Source organism: Chanodichthys erythropterus, chromosome 2 (assembly GCF_024489055.1).
Source record: "Chanodichthys erythropterus isolate Z2021 chromosome 2, ASM2448905v1, whole genome shotgun sequence".
Classification (NCBI taxonomy): Eukaryota; Metazoa; Chordata; class Actinopteri; order Cypriniformes; family Xenocyprididae; genus Chanodichthys; species Chanodichthys erythropterus.
Genome location: NC_090222.1, coordinates 493,070 through 517,598, shown reverse-complemented (window position 1 = coordinate 517,598; position 24,529 = coordinate 493,070). Strand labels below are relative to the sequence as shown.

General features: G+C 37.5%; 2 protein-coding genes across 2 annotated transcripts in view; both read left to right on the top strand.

The window, feature by feature from the left end:
• The window catches only part of mtf1 (metal-regulatory transcription factor 1), a 32,606-nt gene extending 18,285 nt beyond the window's left edge, over window positions 1–14,321 (top strand). Inside the window, exons 5-12 of the mRNA XM_067399407.1 lie at window positions 2,372–2,503; window positions 2,729–2,802; window positions 4,146–4,276; window positions 4,377–4,454; window positions 4,538–4,640; window positions 6,518–7,041; window positions 8,255–8,312; window positions 10,038–14,321. Coding sequence (XP_067255508.1) covers window positions 2,372–2,503; window positions 2,729–2,802; window positions 4,146–4,276; window positions 4,377–4,454; window positions 4,538–4,640; window positions 6,518–7,041; window positions 8,255–8,312; window positions 10,038–10,423 — 1,486 coding nt within the window. The 3' untranslated portion in view covers window positions 10,424–14,321. The remainder of the gene's footprint in view (window positions 1–2,371; window positions 2,504–2,728; window positions 2,803–4,145; window positions 4,277–4,376; window positions 4,455–4,537; window positions 4,641–6,517; window positions 7,042–8,254; window positions 8,313–10,037) is intronic.
• Window positions 14,322–15,124: 803 nt separating this feature from the next.
• On the top strand, window positions 15,125–22,520 carry yrdc (yrdC N(6)-threonylcarbamoyltransferase domain containing). Its single transcript, XM_067391480.1, has 6 exons — window positions 15,125–15,337; window positions 18,038–18,233; window positions 18,764–18,878; window positions 20,171–20,290; window positions 20,371–20,501; window positions 21,198–22,520. Exons 1-6 carry the CDS (start codon window positions 15,196–15,198, stop codon window positions 21,265–21,267), a joined length of 774 nt encoding a protein of 257 aa, XP_067247581.1. The 5' UTR covers window positions 15,125–15,195; the 3' UTR covers window positions 21,268–22,520.
• Window positions 22,521–24,529: the final 2,009 nt, after the last annotated feature.

Genomic DNA, 24,529 nt, shown 5'->3' with positions numbered 1-24,529 from the left:
CCCCATAGATTTTTTTTAATTCATTTTTTTAACTGCCTATTTTGGGGCATCATTAGAAATGAGCCGATTCAGGCTGCGGCCCCTTTAATTCTCGTGCTCTCCACCCACAGAGCTCACGCTTGCCTTGAATAGCATAAACAAAGTTCACACAGCTAATATAACCCTCAAATGGATCTTTACAAAGTGTTCATCATGCATGCGTCAGATTATGTGAGTATTGTATACTGTTATATTGTTTACATTTGATTCTGAATGAGTTTGATAGCGCTCCATGGCTAAAGCTAACATTACACACTGTTGGAGAGATTTATAAAGAATGAAGTTGTGTTTATGAATTATACAGACTGCATGTGTTTAATAATGAAAATAGCGACGGCTCTTGTCTCCGTGAATACAGTAAGAAACGATGGTAACTTTAACCACATTTAACAGTACATTAGCAACATGCTAACAAAACATTTAGAAAGACAATTCACAAATATCACTAAAAATATCATGATATCATGGATCATGTCAGTTATTATTGCTCCATCTGCCATTTTTCACTGTTGTTCTTGCTTGCTTACCTAGTCTGATGATTCAGCTGTGCACAGATCCAGACGTTAATACTGGCTGCCCTTGTCTAATGCCTTGAACATGATCTGGCATATGCAAATATTGGGGTCATACATATTAATGATCCCGACTGTTACGTAACAGTCGGTGTTATGTTGAGATTCGCCTGTTCTTCGGAGGTCTTTTAAACAAATGAGATTTATATAAGAAGGAGGAAACAATGGAGTTTGAGACTCACTGTATGTCATTTCCATGTGCTGAACTCTTGTTATTCAACTATGCCGAGGTAAATTAAATTTTTCATTCGAGGGCACCTTTGAAAAATTGTGTATATTTACATCTTTCCGCGTTTGAAACAAAATTGATTCATTCATGTTTATTTGATGCTATAAATGGACTCGTAGTATGAGATGATCGGTTTACGAGCCTCTTGAGCTGAGGCGTTACAGCAATCTGTCACGACCATGGTCACGACACAATAAAGAGCAACAAAGCAGTTTTTATTAAAAACTACATTTTTAAAGCTGGGTTGGACACCCCTGATATAGATAATGGGAGTAAAACTGTAAAGTTTGGTGTATGTAAAGCTTCTGCAGTGAAGATTTTTGACAGGAGAAAAAAAAACAGGGTGCGGATGCAACCCTGGTTACCTGAGAAGGGGAACAAGACACTGCATCTTGGTGTTGACGTAATGAGGGAACGCTATCGTAGAGCTGGTCCGAATACCATAACGGGTTGACTATTTATAATAAAAGAAGAATGAAAAATAAATGATCGAACTGTAATAAATATAGAACATGCTGTCCTAGTAAAATTTCACGTTTGAGTTTGAACAAGCTCCTATATTATGCAGTAGATTCATTTAGATTGATAATAATGGGTAAAAAGGCTAATACATTTTGTTCCTCTTGTTCTATTTTCCATAATGCCAAAGCAGAAATAACAAGCAAAATACAAGGGAACACATTGGTAGGCTAGGAATAATCAAATATATTTAAGAATAACAAAGTTGGGTTCCTTCAACTGTATTCAAATCCCAAAATTGAAAATCGAACACCAACCCACCGAACGAATATTCAAATATTTGGGTCCAGCATTACGCCATCGTGCGACCAGTTGACTAGTGCATAAAACCTAATGCTGCATCTCACATTAGAGAAACGTGCGACATGAAGCCGCTGCTCATAGTGCTTTCTGACGCCTAATTGGGCTTGAACGGTTAAATACATACCAGAGTGGCAATGTATTTGCAAGTAATTTATGTCTTAAGTGAACTAAACCGTTGAAAGAAAACGCACGAGTATACCGACGGATCCATGTAGTTGGTCTTAAAGTGACATCATCCATATTTACCTGCTGTCGTTATTAATGCTGCTAATCAAACAACAACAAAAAGAGAAAATCTGCTCTTGACTAAATCACTTTTGTAACTTTCATGAGAATAAATGTATATTTAATTTACACTGTAAAGACAATGCAGTGTTTTTATACATTTGATTAATTTTACATTTTATGTAGTGTTTCTTATTTTTAGTGCTTGAAGTTTCTCAGGTAGGCCTGTTTCATTTGTTGTCTTTGTTAGAGGTTTTTTTTTTTTTTATAATAATAATAATAATAATAATAATAATATTAAAAATGGTGATAATAATTCTGAAATTCCACATGTATCAAAACATTCAATATCATAAACAGCTTATTTAAAGCAAAAATAACTATATTGTGATATAAGATGTTGGTCATATCGCCCACCCCTACATTCATACTTTGTGTGAAGGCATCTGATCAGTGTGCGATTATTGTGTGGCTCTCTCGTCAGACTGAAAGCACACCAGAGGCTGCACACTGGGAAGACGTTTAACTGTGAATCAGAGGGATGCACCAAGTACTTCACCACGCTCAGTGACCTGAGGAAGCACATCCGCACGCACACGGGCGAAAAACCATTCAGGTGAGGAGCAGGAGATCATGTGATGGTCATCTGATTGATTCGTACCTTTCCCTAGTTCAGAAGTGCTTTACCAAATTAACAGCCAATCGCATTTAAATGATCCATTTTAATTTGCTTCCTGATACGGCTGTAGACCGCAGAACACGTGCTAAATCATGAACGTTGATGTGTTTGCATATTAGCAAAGATTGATGAACTACTATACTATTGTGTTTGTGTCTGCAGGTGTGACCATGATGGCTGTGGTAAGGCTTTCGCTGCTAGTCATCACCTGAAAACACATGTACGGACACACACTGGTAAGACACTGTCAGTCTGTCAAAAAAATACAAAGCAGCTATTTACTGTCACTGACAGTCCTGTAAAGCCTACTGCATCATATTTGATATGCAGATTTCTATAAATGATGATCTGAAAAACCTGTCGCTCATGATCTACTACATGCCTTCTGATTGATAGTTTAGACATTTTTTAGCAGTATGATTGTACAAACATACACCTTCAGCTTGTGGTTCACGTGTCTTTCTGCTGTTTACCCCTTAACTGTCACCGTCCCACAGGTGGGACGTTTGCCATTACATATTTAAAACAGTAATATTATATTTGGTATGTGATTTTCAAAATAAATAACAGAGGAGCAGTAATTTATCAATTTGCAACAAGCATATTTTCATACTCATAAGGCATGTTCAGACCTTTATTTTGAAATAGTGATGAACATGAAAAATCATTTAAAGATTGGTTGAAACATGTTTGTTTCCATGCCAAGAGTTCAAAAGATAACATCCATTCAACTTTTTGAGAAAAAAGGTCTGAAAATGTTTTTAATAGAAAAAAAAAATACATTTATGATTGTGGCGGCGATCTATAACCCACTTAACATGTTATTTTTATGTTTATTAGAGACTGAATTCATATCAAATTCTGCCAAACTTCCCATACTACTTCTATATAGGATGTCTACTTCATAAATTTTATGAAAATAATGGAAATATTTGGTTCAGATCACTCAAACCATATGTGGAAATGGAGGTGCCTTTATATGGTCAGTAATGAAGCTTGGTTGTCATCTAGTGAAAAAGTGTGGTACTGCGCCCAAACTAAATCTTTCTGAAAGCTCATTTTTTGAGATATCAACCTGAAATTTGGAACACAACTTCCTTGCAGCTTTAGAGTAAAACTTGTTTTGTAAAATATATATTTTATATAAAATATAAAATATTATATTTTTACATTTTACATTTTCATAAACTTAAACTTCTATAACTTCTGTTTCACTTACATAAGTTATTTCACATCTACAATAATTGTAGTAATACAAATTTCATCTTTAAAACAAGACCAGCCTTATGTCTATACTCCAAAGTATTCTTGAATTACAACCGTTTAAGTTTGGAGAGTGCATTTAAAAAAGTGGGGGTGACCATTAAAGGGATAAAGTAAATTTGAGAATAACTTTGATATTGTTAGTAATATTTCAATGTGAACACTTATTTTATTTACAATATTTCACAAACACCACTTTTTCACCTTAATCAGTACATATGCAATTGATTCTGCCTTTTGTTTTGCAAAAATGTCAATTTTTTTTTAGACAAGAGACCCTCTCCATTTCTTCTCCTACTGTCTCTTTCTGTTTCAGGAGAGAAGCCGTTTTTCTGTCCAAGCGATGGCTGTGAGAAGACCTTCAGCTCTCAGTACAGCCTGAAGAGTCACATCCGAGGTCACGATAAAGGTCCAACGTTCACCGTGAGCAGTCATCCGCTGTCAGAGGTGAACACTCACATGGTCACAGCCCTCTGTGGCTGCTTTATTACACCCACACTTTTTGACAGTGGACTTAATTGGTCCTGTTGTACTTGTTCAACCTTAGGATGCGAATCACTCGCTGTGCCTCAGTGATTTGAGCCTCATTTCCACTGACTCTGAGCTCCAGGAGAACCATAATAATGTGAGTTGCGTCCTCATTTACACAGAGCTGTTTTCAGTCGTCTCCCAGATACGAGTACATCTCAGCACATGTTCATGTCTCAGTCTCAGGGTTTGGATCTGAACAGCGTCACCCCCATACGAATCTTTGAGCTGATGTTCCAGAGTCCTGAGAACAGTGTCAGCCAGGACGAGCCGAAACCCACAGGCAAGAACTTTTAGAGCTCACTGTGTTCAAAGACACTCGGGTCACTTCTGTTGTGCAGTACGCTTTGAACTTTTAAAAATGAATAAGTGTGCTAAATGTGCTAAAGAGGCCATATTATGCCCTTTTTCAAAGTCTTGATGTTGTTTTTTTGCTCTACTAGAACAGGTTTTCACGTTTGAATGTTGATTATTTTCCTCATGTTCTCTGTTGTTGCAGCTCCTCTCCTCTCCTCTCCTCTCCTCTCCTCTCCTCTCCTCTCCTCTCCTCTCCTCTCCTCTCCTCTCCTCTCCTCTCCTCTCCTCTCCTCTCCTCTCCTCTCTTCCCAGTCTGTCAATAACGCTCTGTTTAGTTCCTTTCTCTATTAAGTCCCTCTTTTTGTTCAGCTAGACCAGTGTTGTGATTGGTCACATGCTTTGAGCGTGTTTGGGAAATGCCACGCATCTTCAACACAGTTTTAGACCAAGTTAACCAGGCCCTGCCCCTTTATTACACATGTGCCTTGAGCAGGAATTATTTATTTTATTATTTTTGTGTATGCCAGACCTTCAGAGACCTGCTCAGATACCTAAAAATTGTTCGAAACACATTCGCAATGTCAAAACATGCCAGGAACCTGCTAGCAAAATGTTAACAATGCTTTTAAACATGTTAAAAACCTGTTAACAAAATATCAGTATGTTGAAAACATGCTATCAGTGTGTTAAAATCTGTGATCAATGTGCTAAAACTTGGTAGCAATGTGTTAAAACATGTTAACAACAGTAGTGTCCCAAACTACACTACACTTGTACTATGCACTCTACAGTGTGGTGTATGTAAGGTTTTGTCGTCATTCAGTATTGAGTGTGATCAACCCTCCCTCTCTGCTAAGGAAAGCTGCGACACTGTCCAACACGCTACACTTCATTGTTTCGGTTAATTAAGCTCATCATTCAGGTATTTAAAGTGCATTCTAGTGATGTGATAAAACATGCTAGGAACATAATTAACAATATGTTAAGTCATGTTAGCAATTGTTAAATTTAGGGCTGCAAAAATAAATGTTCATTTTGCGATTATTTTTTTAAATTTTAACGCGTTCAACGTTAAGCAATTAACGCAGCGTCCATTTTTTCCTGGCAACCTTTGGCTAGCGTTACATTATATGATGTGCGATTTAATTAGTTATATTTTTTAATCGATTGACAGCACTAATTAAAATAATGTTAGCAACGTGCTAAAACATAGTAACCAAATGATTAAACATATTAGCAATGTGTTAAATCCTGGTAGCAACATGGTAAAATATGATAAGAACGTAGTAACAATATGCTGAAATGTTAAATCATGCTAGAAATTGTGAAAACATGTTAGCAATGTGTTACAACATGGTAACCACATAGTAAAACATACTAGCATTGTGTTAAATCCTGGAAGCAACATGTTAAAACATGTTATCAATGTGTTAAAACATGCTACCCATGTGCAAAAACATAAAGAAACATGGTATCAACATGTTTCACATTAATATTGTTAACGTGTAGAAACATGCTAGCAATATCAATGTGTTAAAACATGTTAGTAACGTGCTAAAACTTGTTAGAAAAATTTTAACAACGTTAAAACATGCTAGCAATGGGTTAAAACATGCAACGTGATAAAACATGTTAGCAACATGCTGAGAAATGTTAGAAACATGTTTAAACATGTTAGGAAACATGCTATCAGTGTGTTAAAACATGATAGAATTGTGTTAGTGATGTGCTAAAGCCTGTTAGCGCTTGTTTGAAAAGTTTAACCAGTAGATGAATGATGGTGTCATGCAATGTACTGCATAACAGGAATGACCCATCACGTGTCCTGTCGCTCAGTCTGACGTCACGCTTCTGTCTCTCCAGATAACCCCGCGGAGTCTTTCGGCCTGGAGTCGTCTCCTCAGTCAGCCGCTGCAGATGTGTCCACTCACCCCACTTTCCCTCAGCCCCCTTCATCCACCTCATCCCCATCCTGCTGCATCACAACCCCTGCACCTGAGGCTCAGACTCCGCCCACAACACTCCCCCCTCAGCCGGCTCCGCCCCCCGCCGCCGGCAGCTCATTACTGACCTCCACTTTCGCCTGTGCTCCGGCCACCTCGTCGCACTCACCAGAAGTGCCCGCTCCATCTGCACCCTCAGTCGCCCAGCACTACGTGACGGCTCCACCGGGTCCCCCGCCAACTGCGCCCGGTGCCTCCAGCGTGGCGGGCATGACGACAGAGGTGACGGCGGCAGTAACACACACAGTGCCTTTGGCTCCTCCTCCTCCTACAATCACCATCGCCCCCACGCTCGGCCTGCAGCCCAGCCTCGTCATGTCCGATCAGAACCTGCAGTGGATCCTCAGCAGTGCCGCCAGTGCGCAGCAAAACCCCGAACAACAGGTCCAGCAGTTTATCATTGAACTAAATAATATTGTTTTTTAGCTTCAGCTTTACGTTTTTATCTTTGGTTTCGTTGTCATTTACAAGCAGGATTTTAGCAATTGAGATGCCATTGACTCTTTCCCTGCCAGCGAACTTTCATGGCCCTCAGAATATTTTGTTATTTTAATATGTAAACACTCAATGTGTCAAAAGAAAGAAAAGAACCTCTATTTTTAACAGTGAAAACGGAGAAAAGTGGTGGGGAAAGAGTTAAAGGGTTAGTTAACCTAAAAATGAATTATCATACCCTCACGTCGTTCCAGAGCTGTCAGACTTTCATCATCTTCGAAACACAAATAAAGATATTTTTAATAAAGAGATTTCAGTCCCCCCATTAAAAGTCAATTTACACCAAAACGACATGATCGGCATGAAGGCGAGTCTTGTGCGTATTGTAGTTTATTCTGGCCAAGAGTCAGTCACTTAATCAGGAACCAGAAAGACTTTTAAAGATTTGATTCTGCGAACCTCACTGTGATTTTCATATCAAGGTGCCCATTGTAGCAGTTGGCTTAAAGGGTTAGTTCACCCAAAAATGAAAATAATGTCATTAATTACTCACCCTCATGTCATTCCACACCCATAAGACCTTCATTCATCTTCGGAACACAAATTAAGATATTTTTGATGAAATATGAATATGTTTTTAGTACATTAATGGATCTTGAGAGAGGAAATGTCATTGCTCAGGCCTCACTGAGCCATCGGATTTCATCAAAAATATTTTAATTTGTGTTCTGAAGATTAATGAAGGTCTTGTGGGTGTGGAACGACATGAGGGTGAGTAATTAATGACATTATTTTTATTTTTGGGTGAACTAACACTTTAAAAGTAAATTGTAACAACCATGTCTCTGCCTTCAAACAGACATTAGTGAATTTTTTTTATTGTTTTATTATGCATTTTTAGTGCATATTATGGTTAATATTTAGCATTTTTTTTAGCACTTGTTCTTTTCCCCCCTCAAATGTACTTATTTTGAAAGTTATTCAAAGTAATACATTTTTTAATAATGTTAATCTTTGCCAGAAATATGCATCTGATTATATCTGAGATATTCTGAGTGTTTTAGTCATAGTCAGGATCTTAGTAATTGTCTAGTTAGGGTTTGAATTAATGCCACAATCTTAATGCTTTCCTTTTTCACATTACTACTGCTTTTATTTTCAGGGCCCAAAAGTAGAGAAGGTCTTTTTTACAACAGCCATACCAGTCGGTGGACATTCAGGTATGATTTTAATAATATTTGTTATTTGTTGTAACTGAATAGGGCTACACATTTAAATGTTTAATTGCGATTCTAGTTTCTGCTTCTCTCTATTAAGCATAATTGTCTGCCATATTGGCCCATTGGTTATTTATCCAAGATGAGAGTTCATGTTCAGGGTTGCCAGATGTCACGTGTTTAAATCCCCCAATCAGGGTTTTTCTGTTAAATTAATGATTTATTTATTTTTTGCTTAATCTTCCCAACCTGGCAACCATGTGCAAACGCTCTCTTTCAATTCATTGACACATTATGGTAACGAGGTAGTCTGGTGGAATCTGTCCTGCAAACTGTATATATTTGAAAATCGTTAGCATAGCAGTGATAATAAAAACCATGACAGTGAATGATTCGTCCGAGAGGCAAAATGTAGAATATGAATAATAATGGACTGAGAACTGAGCTCTGTGTTAAGCGAGACAGTGGGGGATTTTTAATTGTAGCTAGAGATGTTTCCCTGAGATATGAAGAGAACCAGGATAATGCATTGTCTGAGATATCCATCTCTGAAAGGTGAGAGAATAATAGTTTGTGGCAAACAGTGTCAAACGTTTAGCTGAGGTCAAGTAATAAGAGAATGGAGGGACTGCCCGAGTCACCAGAGAGTGAAAGGTCATTGACAACTTTTGCTGGAGCAGTTTCAGTGCTAGTGATCTAGAAATGATTTGTCGCTGAGTGGCCATGATTTTAAGTTTACACCTGGTATTAAGATGCATTTTGGTCAATCGGACGACGAGGGTGACACATACCCATCTACACCTGGTGTTTTAATCGGTCTCTTTTGTCCACTTTCAACTACTTCTGTCCTGATGTCTTCTAAGGGAGGGTGTAAGGTTGGGTAAATCTATGGATTTGTTCAGATCTTTTGATCTAAGGGACAAAATAAGCTCATGCGATTTACATATTAACACGGAAGAACATACGGAGAGCATCAGCTTTGTCAACATTGTGCTTGGTACATTTTTTGTCTCCAAACCAAACTTGGGTCTTCAGCCAACAAAGTTTAAATCCCGTCTGGCTAGTGCGCTTCCCATAATGTTTACGCATTAGGTCAATAGGAGGAGAGTAGTCTTTTGCGGCTGTTCGAACCCATTCGATCACATGAGTGTTTACACTATGAAATCAAACTACTGGAAGTGGTTGAAAGTGGACAAGCTCAAAACGTTTTACACCTGCATTTAGCGCCGTCCACTTGTGATCCGATCAACCAGAATGCAGGTGAAAACAGCGCCTCGGTGACAAACTGTAAATTAGAAATCGGATGATAATTAGAAAAGTCTCCTGGATCAAAATGAGATTTTTGGGAATAGGAGTAACAGCAGCAGTCTTGAGTGATTTTGGGACAGTGGAAGAGATAAGAGACATGTTTAGGTGTGAGATGGGAGCAGAAATAACAGAGGTACAGTGTTTTGAAAAATTGTGCTCTTCTTTTAACGTTAGAGCGAGCGGCCATGTGAAGGTTTCTTATGATAAGCCGTATTTGAGGTTGATGGATGATAGCCGAATGTTTGGATTTCCTCACTGACTGCGTGACTTCACCACGAGTTTGTTCTTTCTGTGACTTACTAAGAAAACTTCTAGTCTATTAGTCGACCATTAGGGGGCAGCCCTATTATCAGTTTAACCATCATTGTGTAACAGAATGTGATGCAGATTGTCATCAGGCTAGCTGTGTTTGTGTTTCAGGGACTGCAGTGCAGCAGATCGGTCTGAGCCTTCCGGTGATCATCATCAAGCAGGAGGAGTCCTGCCAGTGTCAGTGTGCCTGCAGAGACTCCGCTAAAGACAAGAGCGCTGCCTCCTCGCTGGAGAAGCCAAAGGCCACGTCGCCTCCTCCTGCTCCTCCAGCCCTCCCCGAAGAAGCTGGCTCCTGCTGCCCGTCAGAACAGAGCCCCGCTCCATCCCAACAGGACAGCCTGTCCGCTCCGGTGACCCCCAACCCTCCCACCGACGGCCTGGCCAGCATGGATGTCTCAGATCTGCTCAGCCCAGAGACCACGGCCAACATAGAGGCTCTGCTGGCGGACGAGTTCCCCATGGCTGATGGAGCGAGCGGCAGCAGCGCCCCCTAGAGGACGCAGAGGTTCATCTGTACCGTGTACAGATGCGTAGCTCACACACACCCGTACCTCTGCTGAAGGCGCGCGGCTTTTTTCCCCCGCGTGTCTTCCGGAGGTTTATTGTGATTGGAACGAGTGGTTTTTGGTGCACTTTTAAGGGAGGGTAGCAGGCAGAGTAGGTTAGCTGCTTTAGCGTTTTAACCCCGCAGAATTATTTAAATTTGACACTTGCTTATAGAGATTCACCGTACAAAACGAGACGAGACGAGACGTACTTGAGTTTAAACTTGAAATCCACTAGATCGATCGTGGGAATGTTCACTGATATGTCCGAGACTTCAACAATAAGGCCTTCATCACGGTTTGTGGGTAATGAAGTCATCTACGCAAAGTCCTGCACATTGAATCACTGAAGTATTTTATGATGTGTAATTTATTGGAAAGGCTGCAGTGGTCATAATAATGTGATTTTTGAGGTATTTTATTTTATCTGGATGAACTGCGATGAACATTTACCTGCCTTTTTAAATGTAATTTAGAGGTTTGCTTGGCTGCCTATAACTTAGTATTTAATTTTATATATGTTAATTTATTAAAATACTCAATTGTTGGATAAATGTAGCTCTATTTCCCACCTTTTCACTCAGTTTTCCTTTTCTATCGTCCCTAACTACGCAGATCAATATACTTTAAAGTGGATCTCATGAAGCCTGTCTAGAAATTCTTTGGGTCGTATTTCCCACAATCAAAATCAAAATATGAAATGTTTTTTGCATAAAGAAAATGAACTCAGTTTTAGAATCATATATAACTTTTTGACTATTAATGACCATTTCATCCACGATTCTCATCATGTTAATATAAAAAATGTAATGTAAGAAATGCTATTTAAACTGAATTGAATTTAGACATTTTAATTTTCGTGGTGTAAATCCACAAAAAAAAAAAGTATTTTTCTTTATGCAAAAAATAAAATAAAAAATTTCCTCTTGATTTTTGGATGAAATATGAACACTCTTGAATACTCTGTGATGAAATCAAACGCTGTCATCTTGCCTTTGCTACGGGCATGTGCTTGGGTTTCCTTTCTTTTCTCTCATTGGTTGTTACAGATCGCAGTGTTTCCTGCCTCTCATCTGCGTCTCTGCACTTTTCGTTTCGTGAAACCCCTTTTAAAATCCACGTGAGTCTCTGTTGTGACCCGCTCAGGGATACAGAAAAACAAGCAGCAGTATATATAAATATATATGTGTGTGTGTGTGTGTGTGTTCGAATGGGTCCCTGACCAGTTAACCAGGCATTGCTCATCCCACCTGTTGTTTTTAACCTGCTTGTAGTGCACTACCCGACCACGGTTCAGCCAGCGTTACCTGCGCCCCTCACTTATATACCACTGCTGTATAGAGCTGACCGTAATGTAAATATATAGTACATTTGAAATGATACATGTTTAAGACATTAGACTGTATTTGTATTTTTGTATATAACTATGTGAAATCCGACTGTGGGTGTGAGATGAGAGACGTGACTCTGCACTGCCTTTTCTGTCACCGGAGCATCTCTAATGCAGTATGTTGTTCTCCACAGATCCTTGTGTTCTCAGACTCGCGTAGGACAAGCATTGCCTTACAGCTCGCGAGAGTTATTTCATTTCACACGTGAACCACAGCGTTTCAGATATCGATGGAGAATTTGATTTGGCGAGATATCACTGAGCCTTTTCCTGTCCAGTGCCAAATAAAAAAGCGTGAGCTGACCGCGAAACCCTCAGTTGTGGGTGGTACGCTGGTAGGTCGTCGTAGAATCTGTGTTATGGAAGCTTGTTTCTGCCACTGAATAAAAAGATAAAAAAGGTAATTACGACTTTTATCTCACAATTCTGGCTCTTTTCTCTCGCAATTCCGAATTTGCATCTCACAATTTTGAGAAATAAAGTCAGAATTGTGAGATATAAACTCAAAATTGCGAGTTTTAAGTCAGAATTGCGTGAAATAAAGTCCGAATTGTGAGTTATAAAGTTAGTTATAAAGACTTTTTCTAATTATTGCAAGTTTATAACAAGCAATTATGACTTTATTTCTCAGAATTGCGATATATAAACTCGCAGTTGCAAGTTATAAAGTCAGAATTGAGGGAGTAAACTGACTGATACAACTTGCAGTTCTGACTTTATTTGTCACAATTTGCTTTTTTTCTCTGAATTGCGATATATAAACTCAAAATTGCGAGTTTTAAGTCAGAATTGCGTGATATAAAGTCAAAATTGCGACTTAAAACTCACAATTTTGAGTTTATATCTCAATTCTGATTTTATAAGTCAGAATTGCAAAATTGAGTTTTAAGTCAGAATTACATTATATAAAGTCAGAATTGTGAGATATAAAGTTAGTTATAAAGACTTTTTCTAATTATTGCAAGTTTATAACAAGCAATTTTGACTATTTCTCGCAATTGTTTAATGCTTAAAATTCTGTCGTAACTGCCTTTTTTTCTCAGAATTGCGATATATAAACTCGCAGTTGCAAGTTATAAAGTCAGAATTGAGGGAGTAAACTGACTGCAGTTCTGACTTTATTTGTTACAATTTACTTTTTTTCGCTGAATTGCGATATATAAACTAAATTTTTTACTTCATTTTTCGCAAATTGAGTTTATATAACGCAATTCTGACTTTATATCTTGCAATTCTGAGAAAAAAAGTCTGAATTGTGAGATAAAAAGCTGCATAAAAAGTGCCTTTTTTATTTTTTATTTGATGGTGGAAACAAGCTTCCATAGTGTGTCGCTCCCTTAATGTTGATCAGTTGCTTTATTCATCCACTACATTTTCCTTTTATCCATTAATGGGACCTGTGCAAACTGAGTACTGGAACATTATAGCTTGAACAACACAATGAACGGCACTTACTATGGGTCCAGCCAATAAACATGATCAACTGTACCTTAATATCAATAATAATAATGCACATGCTTTCTGACCTTATTGTTTGACATTTCACATAGAACTAGTTACTTTACTACATTGCTTTAAAAAGATTTCGATTGAAGCCAGTTTTTATTCACCAACTAAAAAACAACTATGCAATGTGTCATAGCGCATCAGACCACTCCATCTGTGCGTTCACACGTGAGATATCATGCGTTCAGTGCTCATTTTTAGCATATGCAAGTCATAGAGTAAAACAGCCGTGTCCTGATGCATTGAATATTTCATGTTTGAAGCCTTTGTTGTTATCCTTAACCCATCAAAATGTTGTGTTGTGTACAGTTATGTTTGATGTGACTTAATCTGTTGTTTTGTTTTGTATCTGGGCATTGCAATGTTTATATATATACATATATATATATCTTCCTGTTAGAAACTTTTGCTGCTTTATGTAATTTCTTTGACACCCACATGACATGAAAATCTTGCTTTAGTTTTAATGTTGGAAAAATAGTGGTGAAAGAACTACTTGCTTGACCTTCAAGATCAGCTTTTGTCCACGTTGAATCCATGTAAACCCACAACGTTTTCTTTTCATTCATTCATTCCACCTTTTGTCAGGTGCCATCATCATCTTTCATTCACACGTTGGTCTTTTGGAGGCATTAAGTTATGATTTGCTCTTTCAGTGCAACAAAATAGCTTATTAAACATATTTATTCAGAAATTCTGATCTTCTGCTTCATCCAAGGCGAGTGGGAAAGATGGTCTGGCATGTTGGTCGAGTCTCAAAAGCTTGAGGTAGAGAGGAAACAAATGCTTCCATAACGACTGCTTTTGATACCCAAAGTGTGAGGAAACTGTAAAGATCTGTATTTTTAAAGAATGTATAATGTGAAAACTTTTCTCATATGCTTGTTTTGTATAAAGTATTATGGCAAAGTAATAACTTTTTGAATCAAAAAGCAATACAATACCAGTAAAATCCTGTGTGATTTGTTATTTCACAGTTTTTCTTGTTTCAGAGAGAAATCGTTCCATCCCAACACTTTCACATTAAGATTTTATTTACATTCACACACACTTGTAGAGATTTCCAATCAGAATCCCAGTGAAACAGCTCAGTTATCCGGTTCTCCACATGATGTGTCCTCAAGTCCTCTCTCCTACCAAAATAAACATGAATGAGTAGTTTGAAAATAAACATTTTAATACAAACTATGAAACAAAAACCTACAGCAACTATTTTCTGGATTTCCAGCAGGTCGTTTAGGATCATATTGCAGAGCTCGATCTGCTCCCGTCTGTCGGAGATTTTGCCATCAAGATCCTCCAGATGTCTCACAGAAGGACTCTGTTTTTAAAAGAAATACATATTAGTGAATTAAATACCTGTGGTTTTCTAACATAAACACACACACACATAAGATGTAATTACCTGATTAACAGGAAGATCTTTTATTTTGGTGTTTGAATCTTCAGGTTTTTCTGAAGAGTGGACATTTATAAGAAATATTAACCTATGAAATAGTTCTTTAAATGTACTAAAATATCTTACCTGCAACTGACGCCATTTTAGTTTTGTTTATAAATCCGGACGCGGTCGATCTTAATTATATTAAATATTCATTAGTCATAATTAATTACATCAGCAAGTTAATTGATGTTAACAAGATGCACCTGTTGTATTTACACTGAACGTGTTGTTCTTACAAGACTAAAATACCACAGCGAAATGGTCTAAATAAATAAATAATTAAATTATTTTTCGGCCGCAGCGGGACTTTTATTTTGAAGTCAAACATGTCTTCCTGCTGAATGAAAGCATGGTGTCTGCCGTCATTGAGCTGAGCTGTTTATGGTGTTCTCCAGGTTTATTCGTCCGATCAGTGTACTGTTGAATATCTCCTCGCACACACACAGAAAGCCCTGTAAGAGTGTCAGCATGTGTAAAGAGCTGAAGACGAGAGTCCTGCGGATTTCAGCTCAAAACTCACAGGGTGAGAGACGCTTCATCTCATGATATAAACACTTCTGCCATGTTTCTGCTCGTGTTTTATAGCGCAGACATTTACCTGATCTTCTGTCGGCGTTTTTCACTTTATCATCTGTTGCTTTTATCCCTTTGGACAAAGAGAAAATAAACTCTCAAAATACATTCGTCACACACGTGCTAGCTAGGGACTTAAAGGTAGGGTAGGCTATTTCGGATAGCTGTGGTGTAAATGACATTTTAAAGGGTTAGTTCACCCAAAAATGAAAATAATGTCATTTATTACTCACCCTCATGTCGTTCCACACCCGTAAGACCTTCATTCATCTTCAGAACACAAATTAAGATATTTTTGATGAAATCCGATGGCTCAGTGAGGCCTTCATAGCCAGCAACGACATTTCCTCTCTCAAGATCCATTAATGTACTAAAAACATATTTAAATCAGTTCATGTGAGTACAGTGCTTCAATATTAATATTATAAAGACCAATCACATTTGTCAGGGCGATGATTGACAGCAGGGGCGCCGTTGGCACGGGGGTCAGGACGGTCAGGACCCCCGCACTTTTGATAAGGGCTGCTTCAGTCACACTATATCACCTTTTAGCTTAGGATATTTTCTTTTTTCAAATGAGACCATTTTCACGTTTCTGTGAGCTTTCGTTCGTAAATAATCAGCTGTTTTGTCGCGGATGTGAACAGGAAATGCGCTCTCAAACGGAGAAACACACGATCTCCAAACCATCGATCAAAGTGTGCTAACGTTTTAGGTCAGGTCGATGGTATATAAATCATGGCCGAACGTTAGCGTTTGTCAATCAAGCCAAACCGTCCATTCAGAAACTGAGAAGTTTGACACTTTAAGGTAAGGAGGCTGATCTCTCAGATTGATGCGCGAGCTGGCTTGAAGTTTTCGTGAGGATTTATAGTTCATGGACTGTTTTGATTTCGGTAATTACATCTTGAAAGGCAAAAGCATTGATGGCATCTATAAAAGAGATATTTGAAATAGAAACGAAAGTGATATTGCCTTTTTTTGATAACGCCTTTTTTTGAGAGCTGCGTGGCGTTAAGGGAGGTTCGGACGGGAAGTTGCAGAGGAAACCATGAAGACAGACCGTGACACTACCAACACACCGTTATCCGGCACACTTTAAACCTCTCTCGGTGTAAAATGATCTTGAATGACACGTCTCGCGCTTGAAGCGTCGGCTGAGGACTTGCTGTGAATAATGGACCAGTCCGTGGCAATTCAAGAGACTTTGTCCAAAGGGGAGAACTGCACTATAGTATCCTCTCGGCACTCATCCGACAGCGTTATTGCCTTGCAATCGGGTGTTTCTGGTCAAAATAAAGCCGTGCTTTTGAAATCGACTGCATGTTTTGATACATAGATTGATGCAAAAATTTAAACATCTAAGGCATGTAGACCAATTACAAACATCTTTAAATGATAGTCTAATGAATGTCACATAGTCTGTCATTTCTATTTACAGTGTATCTTACTAAGCATAAGTTGTTTTTGCTTTCTTTCTTGAGCATGTCCAGTTTTAATGGAAAAGGGTAATTTCAGTGTCATTCCGGACATGTCCGCTAGATGTCGCTAATGTGCAGTAACAAAAAAATGAGTAATTAATGACATTATTTTCATTTTTGGGTGAACTAACCCTTTAAACAATTTGTCTTTTTTTTTTTTTGTCTTTTTTTTTGTTAAATTATATTAGTCATGATGTTATAGCAGTCAATTTATGCATTTAATTATAGAATTAAATAATTTTACCTTTTTGTTTTTGCATAATTGGCTTGTTTAAAGGTGATCACTTATTAACAGAATATTATTACTGTGCATATTTTACAACTAAGTTTCTTCACGCGTTTAATATTTCATGTCATTGTCAAGCATGCTCTTAACATGAAATATGAAAAGCGTTTACAAAATAAATTTTGATAACATTATGTGGGGTGAAATGGTTGATGCCAACACTGTGGGACAAAGTTTATATTTAAAATATAATTGTGCACTCACCCGTAGCTATTATTTCACTCTTTGTTCAGATCATCATATTTGTAAAATGGTATTTTTCATAATCGGGATGCACCAATATGAAAACTATATACCAATACCATTAATCCTTTATATTTGAAAGCTGATAACTGATAAATTGGCCGATAAATCTAAATTTTTATATAATTTGAGAGTGATTACAAAAACAAAAGTCTCACCAATTAAAGCCATGTCACATGCACACAATTCTAATGTTCTCACTATAATATTATGCAGTCTATATGATGAACTTGTGCTGTAAATGTTGTGCTCAACTATATTTTCCTTTTTTTTGAAGTGATTTCAATCATATTTCGAGAAAGGCGAACAGTGCGTATCTGAAGGAAATAATCCATTATTTATCGGCTTTGATATGTCAGCCAAATTCTTATCGGGCCGATAATGAAAACATTAAAAATGAACATATATCAGCTGATACCAATATGGTGGCCGATATATTGTGCATCCCTAGACTGATGGATCGGAAAATCAAGGGTTTTGCAAAAATTAAATTAGACATGTAAATGTTTCCAGGACTTGTGTGACCCTGATATATGAATGATGATAAGAAAGATGTAAATGGTTATTTTGAAGAATGTTAAAGGCCCGTGGACATGAAGGTGCCTGTAGTTGATCGTGTTTTTGTCGGCTGTGCACACAGAGTGGACGGAGGTCCTGAGCGCCACAGTGACGGCTCTGAAGGCCGGGCAGGTCGTGGCTCTTCCCACTGACACCATCTACGGTCTGGCCTGTGTGGCTCAGAACTCCTCGGCCATCCACAGAGTTTATGACATCAAGGGCAGGAATGGAGACAAACCTCTAGCCATCTGTGTCGGAGAAATACAGGACATATACAGGTTCGCTCTTAATCAGTCCGTTTGAAGAAATGACACTGTTGTTCAGCAAGGATGCATTCAGCTTATCAAACGTGACAGTAAAGACCTTTATAATGTTACAAACTATTTTTCACAAAACTGTTTTCAAATGTTTTTTGAGCAACAAATCAGCACATTAGAAGGATCATGTGACACTGAAGACTGGAGTAATGATGCTGAAAATTCAGCTTTGATAAATACAATAAATGACATTTGATAAATTACATTTTAAAATATATTCAAATAAAACGGCAATTTTAAATTGAATGATTTACCTTTTTTACTTTATTTTTGATGTAATAAATGCAGCCTTGGTGAGCAGAAGAGATTTTTCAAAAACATGAAAACATCAGAAGTACCTTGTTGCATGTTTCTTATTGAAATTGCATCATGGCAATATACTCCATAATGTTGATATTTAAGTGTTCGAATGCTTAATTCATGTAGATTTACTGTATCAAAGTCCCATGGTTTTGCTGTACTGTAAGGGTGTGTTGTTGTTCTGTTTGCAGGTTCTGTAAGGTGTCTGTGAAGGAGGAGCTGCTCTCAGATCTGCTGCCTGGACCCGTTACACTAGTTCTGGAAAGATCCGCCACACTGAACGCTGATCTCAATCCTTTCACCAAGGTTGCTTTCAGTTCTGCTCAGTTTGCTTTAACACACCCCTCGTGAAAGACAAACACTTTAGCACACTTATTAAAATAGTACTTATTAGTGAAATAATTATCAATTATAGTTGAAATTCATTAAACATTTTTGACCCACCTAAAAATATCTTTATATGCAATTCCAAAATATTTATGGTAAACTAAAATAGTTCTATTCAAACTTGTATGTCATGCATTTAAATATATATTGGGGTCAAAGACAAAAAAGTGTTTTCAAGCATCAAAACAATAAGAGTAATACAGCGTTGAATTGTTGTTGTTTTTCAATACATCAGAATTTAATTTCTTTGTTTGTTTGTTTTCTGAGCAAAAATTAATTATCACACATTTATACTAGGATTTACAGAAGACCCACTAAAATGTCATTCAGTAGAACAATCTTGTCAGGGATATTTACAACAAAAATCTATGTATGCCATATTTTACCCCAAATGTTATTTTTAAATGCATTCTTAAATTTTGCCACTATCCTAGGGGTTTTGCCCATTTGTCAGCAAGAATTTTTTATTTATTTAAAATGCAATAAAATCTAGTATGCTCATTTATTCTTTTCTATATTTTAATATGTACAGGTCAGAATAAGAATGTTTCAGTTTTTACATAAATATATGTGTTACACTGAATGAGATTATTTCACCCACATCTTGACATTTTATTCTCCCAAAACTAATTTGAAACCGTGTAAGTGTACGTTTTACTTGCATTTAATGTGCTTTCTATGTATATAAATCACTTTTGTAAATTTCCATTGATGCGGACATCTAAATGTCTTTGACCCGTTTGTAGTAAATACACATTTTAATGAAGTTGCAGTGTAGTACATTTGAAATGTATTAACTTTAAATGTAATATCAAATAACACACTACAGCTAAAATTATAATCAACTAACATACTAAACCAAAATGTAAAAAATGTACTTAAGTAGGAATAATATTAATTAAACTACATTTACTTACTGTAGGGTTGGATTTAGGTTTGAGTTGCATGTAATTATGCTTAATTTATAGTTCTTACTGCAGTAAATACATGTAATGTGTAACATAGTGTTACCAAACATAATCATGAAAGTGTCTAAGTGGCCTTTTATTTCATTAATATTATATCACCTGCAAGTACGGTTTTAAAATATATTTAAGATGTAAAAAAGAAGTGCACTTAATTGTACTTCACAAGCGGCCTTCTGTTAGTGTGTTTCTAAATGCTGTCCTCTGTGTTTAGGACATGTGTCATTAATGTCATGTGTGCTTTAGCTCATAGGGGTCCGTATCCCAGACCACCCGTTCATGAGACGCCTCTGTCAGATGTGCGGCGAGCCGCTGGCTCTCACCAGCGCTAACGTCAGCGCTCAGACCAGCACGGTTGCTGTTAATGTAAGCACAGATCTCCATAACGCCCAGTGATCTCTGAACAGGCTTTGGTTTGAGTTCCACATGTCTTTTGTTTTCTGCAGGAGTTTGAGGATTTGTGGCCCAGTCTGGCCGTTGTGGTGGACGGTGGCCCGATTGGAGATAAAAGCCGCTTGGGTTCGACAGTTGTGGATCTGTCCGTGTGCGGCAGATACCGGATAATCAGACCTGGATGGTGAGTGACTCTCAGGAACATATTCACATGTTCATTAAAGACTTGTGCTGTCCAAAATCAAATACTTCCCTACTATACAGTATGCGATAAACAGAGTAGTATGTATTATTTTATTATTTAAAAGTGCCACCTCAAAAAATATGAACCTAATGATCTAGTCTGGAAGAGAGTAATCGTTTTTAAAGGAATTAATTAAAAGATTTAGCGGGTGCTTACGACACCTTTTTCAACTAAAAACATAAAGCTTTTTATGCGTTTTGGCTGTTCATTTGCACGACAAGTGTTTTGGGGGCCTGAAAGAGCAAACTTTTGAAAACTGGTGAAAATTATACCATTATCGTCTCCGTGTAAACTACAAGAAAAAGTGAATTTGTAAAAACGGTGATGTCATGTGCATGTGTATTACACGTTCAGTCAATAGGGGTGTACTGTTTCTTTACAAAGTGACATCGCCATCTACTGGCCTGGCAGCAGAATACAGCATTTTTAATCGTTCTCGTGGATCCGTGTGAATGGGGATCGTTTTGACAATGTTGTCTGTACACGGAAAATACATTTTGTACAAAAAAACCACTGTAGGTCTTTCCATGATGTGTCTCCTTTACAACTTCTTGTCTTCAAACGGTGTCCCTCCAGTGTCTGTGGTGGTTACGGCCCTGCTTCACATAACACATTCTCCTGTCTGTTCTCTTGCAGCGCTCTCTCTGCTACTGTGAAAGTTCTCGAGGGCAAGTATGGACTGCTGGAGGATCCTGTCAATCAATGAGCCTCCAGTGCAACACACACCCGCTGTAGGTCAAAGCCAGTACAGAGACCAACAGACCAGACGCTGCCCGTAAAGGGAAGGGGTCTTGATTTGTTCTGCTTTTCTCTTTAGAGAGTTTTGGGTTTGGAGCTTCTGATATGAATGTGCCTTTAACATCATCCCCTCAGGCTTCTGTATCCACAGACACATACTTCTCACTCATAGTCACATGTTTGGTTCCTGAGTAGTGTTTATACACTCGACCTCACTCTTTCAGCGATTACTCTGTAATATGTTGGGAATATTAGTATGAATACTGTATTGCTGTTAAAGTACAGTAATAGTTTAGGTCTTTTTAGTTTATTGGATTTTATTTATTGCAGTTTTAAACTCAAATGATTGTTCCTGGTTGCGAGGCGTCAGGTGCTCTCTGGCAGAGCGTCAGTTGTGTATTATAAAAATGAATACAACATGAATCTGACATGAAGAACTTTTATTTATTATTGTACTGTTTTGCATTGTGGACCAAAGTCAATCATAACATCGCCATCTTTCGCAGTAGTCCCACATTTAAAATTAAAACATTGTTCCATTTTATTTCATACAGTTAGTTTTTGTAATGCCTGTGAATTCATGGACATTTTAGTTCCATAAATATCTTGCCTGTTGTGAACGGGGTTAATCCTTGTTCCTCTTGAGGCCTGTTGACATGGATCAGTCTTCTAGGGATCATGGGTGTTTGTTTGAGTTATCTGTGTGTGCTTTTAAGGGAAGTGGTGCAAAACTTGCTATTATGTGAGAAATAAATTGCTATGCTATAGATGTTTAAAAACCTTGTCTGTTCTCATACAAATTTCAACATCCTTGGCCAGATCGGAAACGTTGTGCGCATGACTGGCGTTAGATTAGTGATATTTCAGAACTCTTTAGCAACTTTTCTTTTCCCCAAGAAATGACCAGTGACTTTTTTACCTGCATGTCAACTTGTCTCTCACTCACTCTGTCATACTCTACACTCTAAAAAATGCTGGGTTAAAAACAACCCAAGTTGGGTTGAAAATGGACAAACCCAGCAGTAGGGTTAAATGTTTGCCCAACCTGCTGGGTAGTTTAATTTAACTCAACTATTGTTTAAAAATTACACTACTCAGTGAACCCAGATGTTCTAGTTAAGAAATATTTTTATTGCCACGTTGCACTGATTTCCCATGTAAATTGTCTGAATGAACCGATTCTTTTTAAATGACTTTTGGTGCAATAAACAATTCTCAGTTTGTCTTCCATTTCCTTACTCAATACACACTTTTCTTGTTCACGACAATTCTAGAAATTCTTTTTTTAAATATTGATACATTAAAATAAAACAAGCTTTTAAATGCATATTCGATCTAATAAAATGTAATTACTACAGCAATATGTTTGCTTGAATACATTTGATTTATGTGTGTAGATATAAACACAAAATTACATGACTGTGCATATCTCAAGTGTATTGTATTTAGAGGGTATAGGATTAGAATTAACTAGGAAAAGGTACATTATCGAATTATTCTATTGTAAGGCATGCATAAAACTGAATACAATACAAAAAGACTACAAAACAAGGATACACACCATATCCTGGATATACAGGTGCTGGTCAAATAATTCGAATATCATCAAAAAGCTGATTTATTTCACTAATTCCATTCAAAAAATGAAACTTGTACATTATATTCATTCATTACACACAGACTGATATATTTGAAATCTTTGATCTGCCTGCATTGACACTATTCTTTAAGAGCTGCTGTGCACCCAAAATAATGTACCAGTTATCACTGTAAAGCTGCTTTGACACAATCTACATTGTAAAAAGCACTATATAAATAAAGGTGACTTGACAGTAAGGGTCTGTGTCTCCGTCAAGGCAAACATTAATGAAAAGCGAGCTCAGTCTTTGGTTGCAAGCAGGGCAAGTGGGAGTTGTCTCGTTATTTCTAATTGTTCTGACCATTGTTTCAGCAGCTCCTGGGAAGATCATGTGACCCCGCAGGCCTGACATCAAGCACAACTTTCATCCCCTGGGTCCGGTTCTTCAAAAGTAATCCACTAGGATTTTGGATAATGGATTGGATCAAATCTTGAAAATGTGTTTTTCAAAAGAAAAAACGGATTACATAATCGGATTAGATCACGTAATCCCATCTTGGTTTTGATCCGGATCAAACCTTTAGTTTGTGTTTTTCAGAACTTTTTTGTAGGATTTGGATCACTTTGATCCAAAACAACAGGATTATCCTGATCCCAACAGGGGGTAGGATTTCAAGGTGGATTCCAGGAGGAAAATGTAGTAAAACGTTAAAACTAGTCAAAAAATAAATTTTTATCATGTAATATACATACACATTTTTATCTTGCTCTTGATTAGTTTAACTGTTAAAGTAATAAATTAAATGCAGACATTAGTCTACATAGTTAGCCTTTCGCTAACCTACTCTAAAGTGAAAAGAAATTTTGGTTCCATAAAACAATCCCTAAACAGCAGTAAATATCCAATCAAAATATATTTAATTCAAAACCCATATTCTTTCTATCAACATGTCCCTTTAGGGCCTCCGTAGAGCACTGGAAATCCAGATTTGGTGATCCTGAAAAGTTCCTATCCGGATCAGGGGTGCGTTTCCCAAAGCGAACTATGGTCGCAAGTTCCGTCGTTACCAATAGAGTTCAATGGGACTTGCGACCATAGTTCACCAACGATGCTTTCGGGAAACACACCCCAGATTGATCCAATCCGATATTGCTTTAAAAAACTGGCTCCAAAAGTAAGATGGATTACGTGATCACAGATCGTAATCCAGCTTACTTTTGGAGCCAGTTTTTTAAAGCAATATCGGATTGGATCAATCTGATCCGGATCAGCAAAAGAAACTGATGAAAAAGTTTATTGCATTATCTTTATAATTAAAGGTGCCCTAGATTCAAAAATTGAATTTATCTAGGCATAGTTAAATAACAAGAGTTCAGCACATGGAAATGACATACAGTGAGTCTCAAACTCCATTGTTTCCTCCTTCTTGTGTAAATCTCATTTGTTTAAAAGACCTCAGAAGAACAGGCGAATCCCAAAATAACACAGACTGTTACGTAACAGTCGGGATCATTAATATGTATGACCCCAATATTTGCATATGCCAGCCCATGTTCAAGGCATTAGACAAGGAAAGGCAGTATTAACGTCTGGATCTGTGCACAGCTGAATCATCAGACTAGGTAAGCAAGCAAGAACAATAGAGAAAAA

What these genes read in the sequence shown, in the direction of transcription:
- yrdc (XM_067391480.1), top strand. Translation starts at nt 15,196, where the DNA reads ATGGTGTTCTCCAGGTTTATTCGTCCGATCAGTGTACTGTTGAATATC. An exon ending in GAAATACAGGACATATACAG is followed by an intron (nt 18,234 to 18,763) that starts GTTCGCTCTTAA and finishes TTCTGTTTGCAG; the next exon opens with GTTCTGTAAGGTGTCTGTGA. An exon ending in CGGATAATCAGACCTGGATG is followed by an intron (nt 20,502 to 21,197) that starts GTGAGTGACTCT and finishes GTTCTCTTGCAG; the next exon opens with CGCTCTCTCTGCTACTGTGA.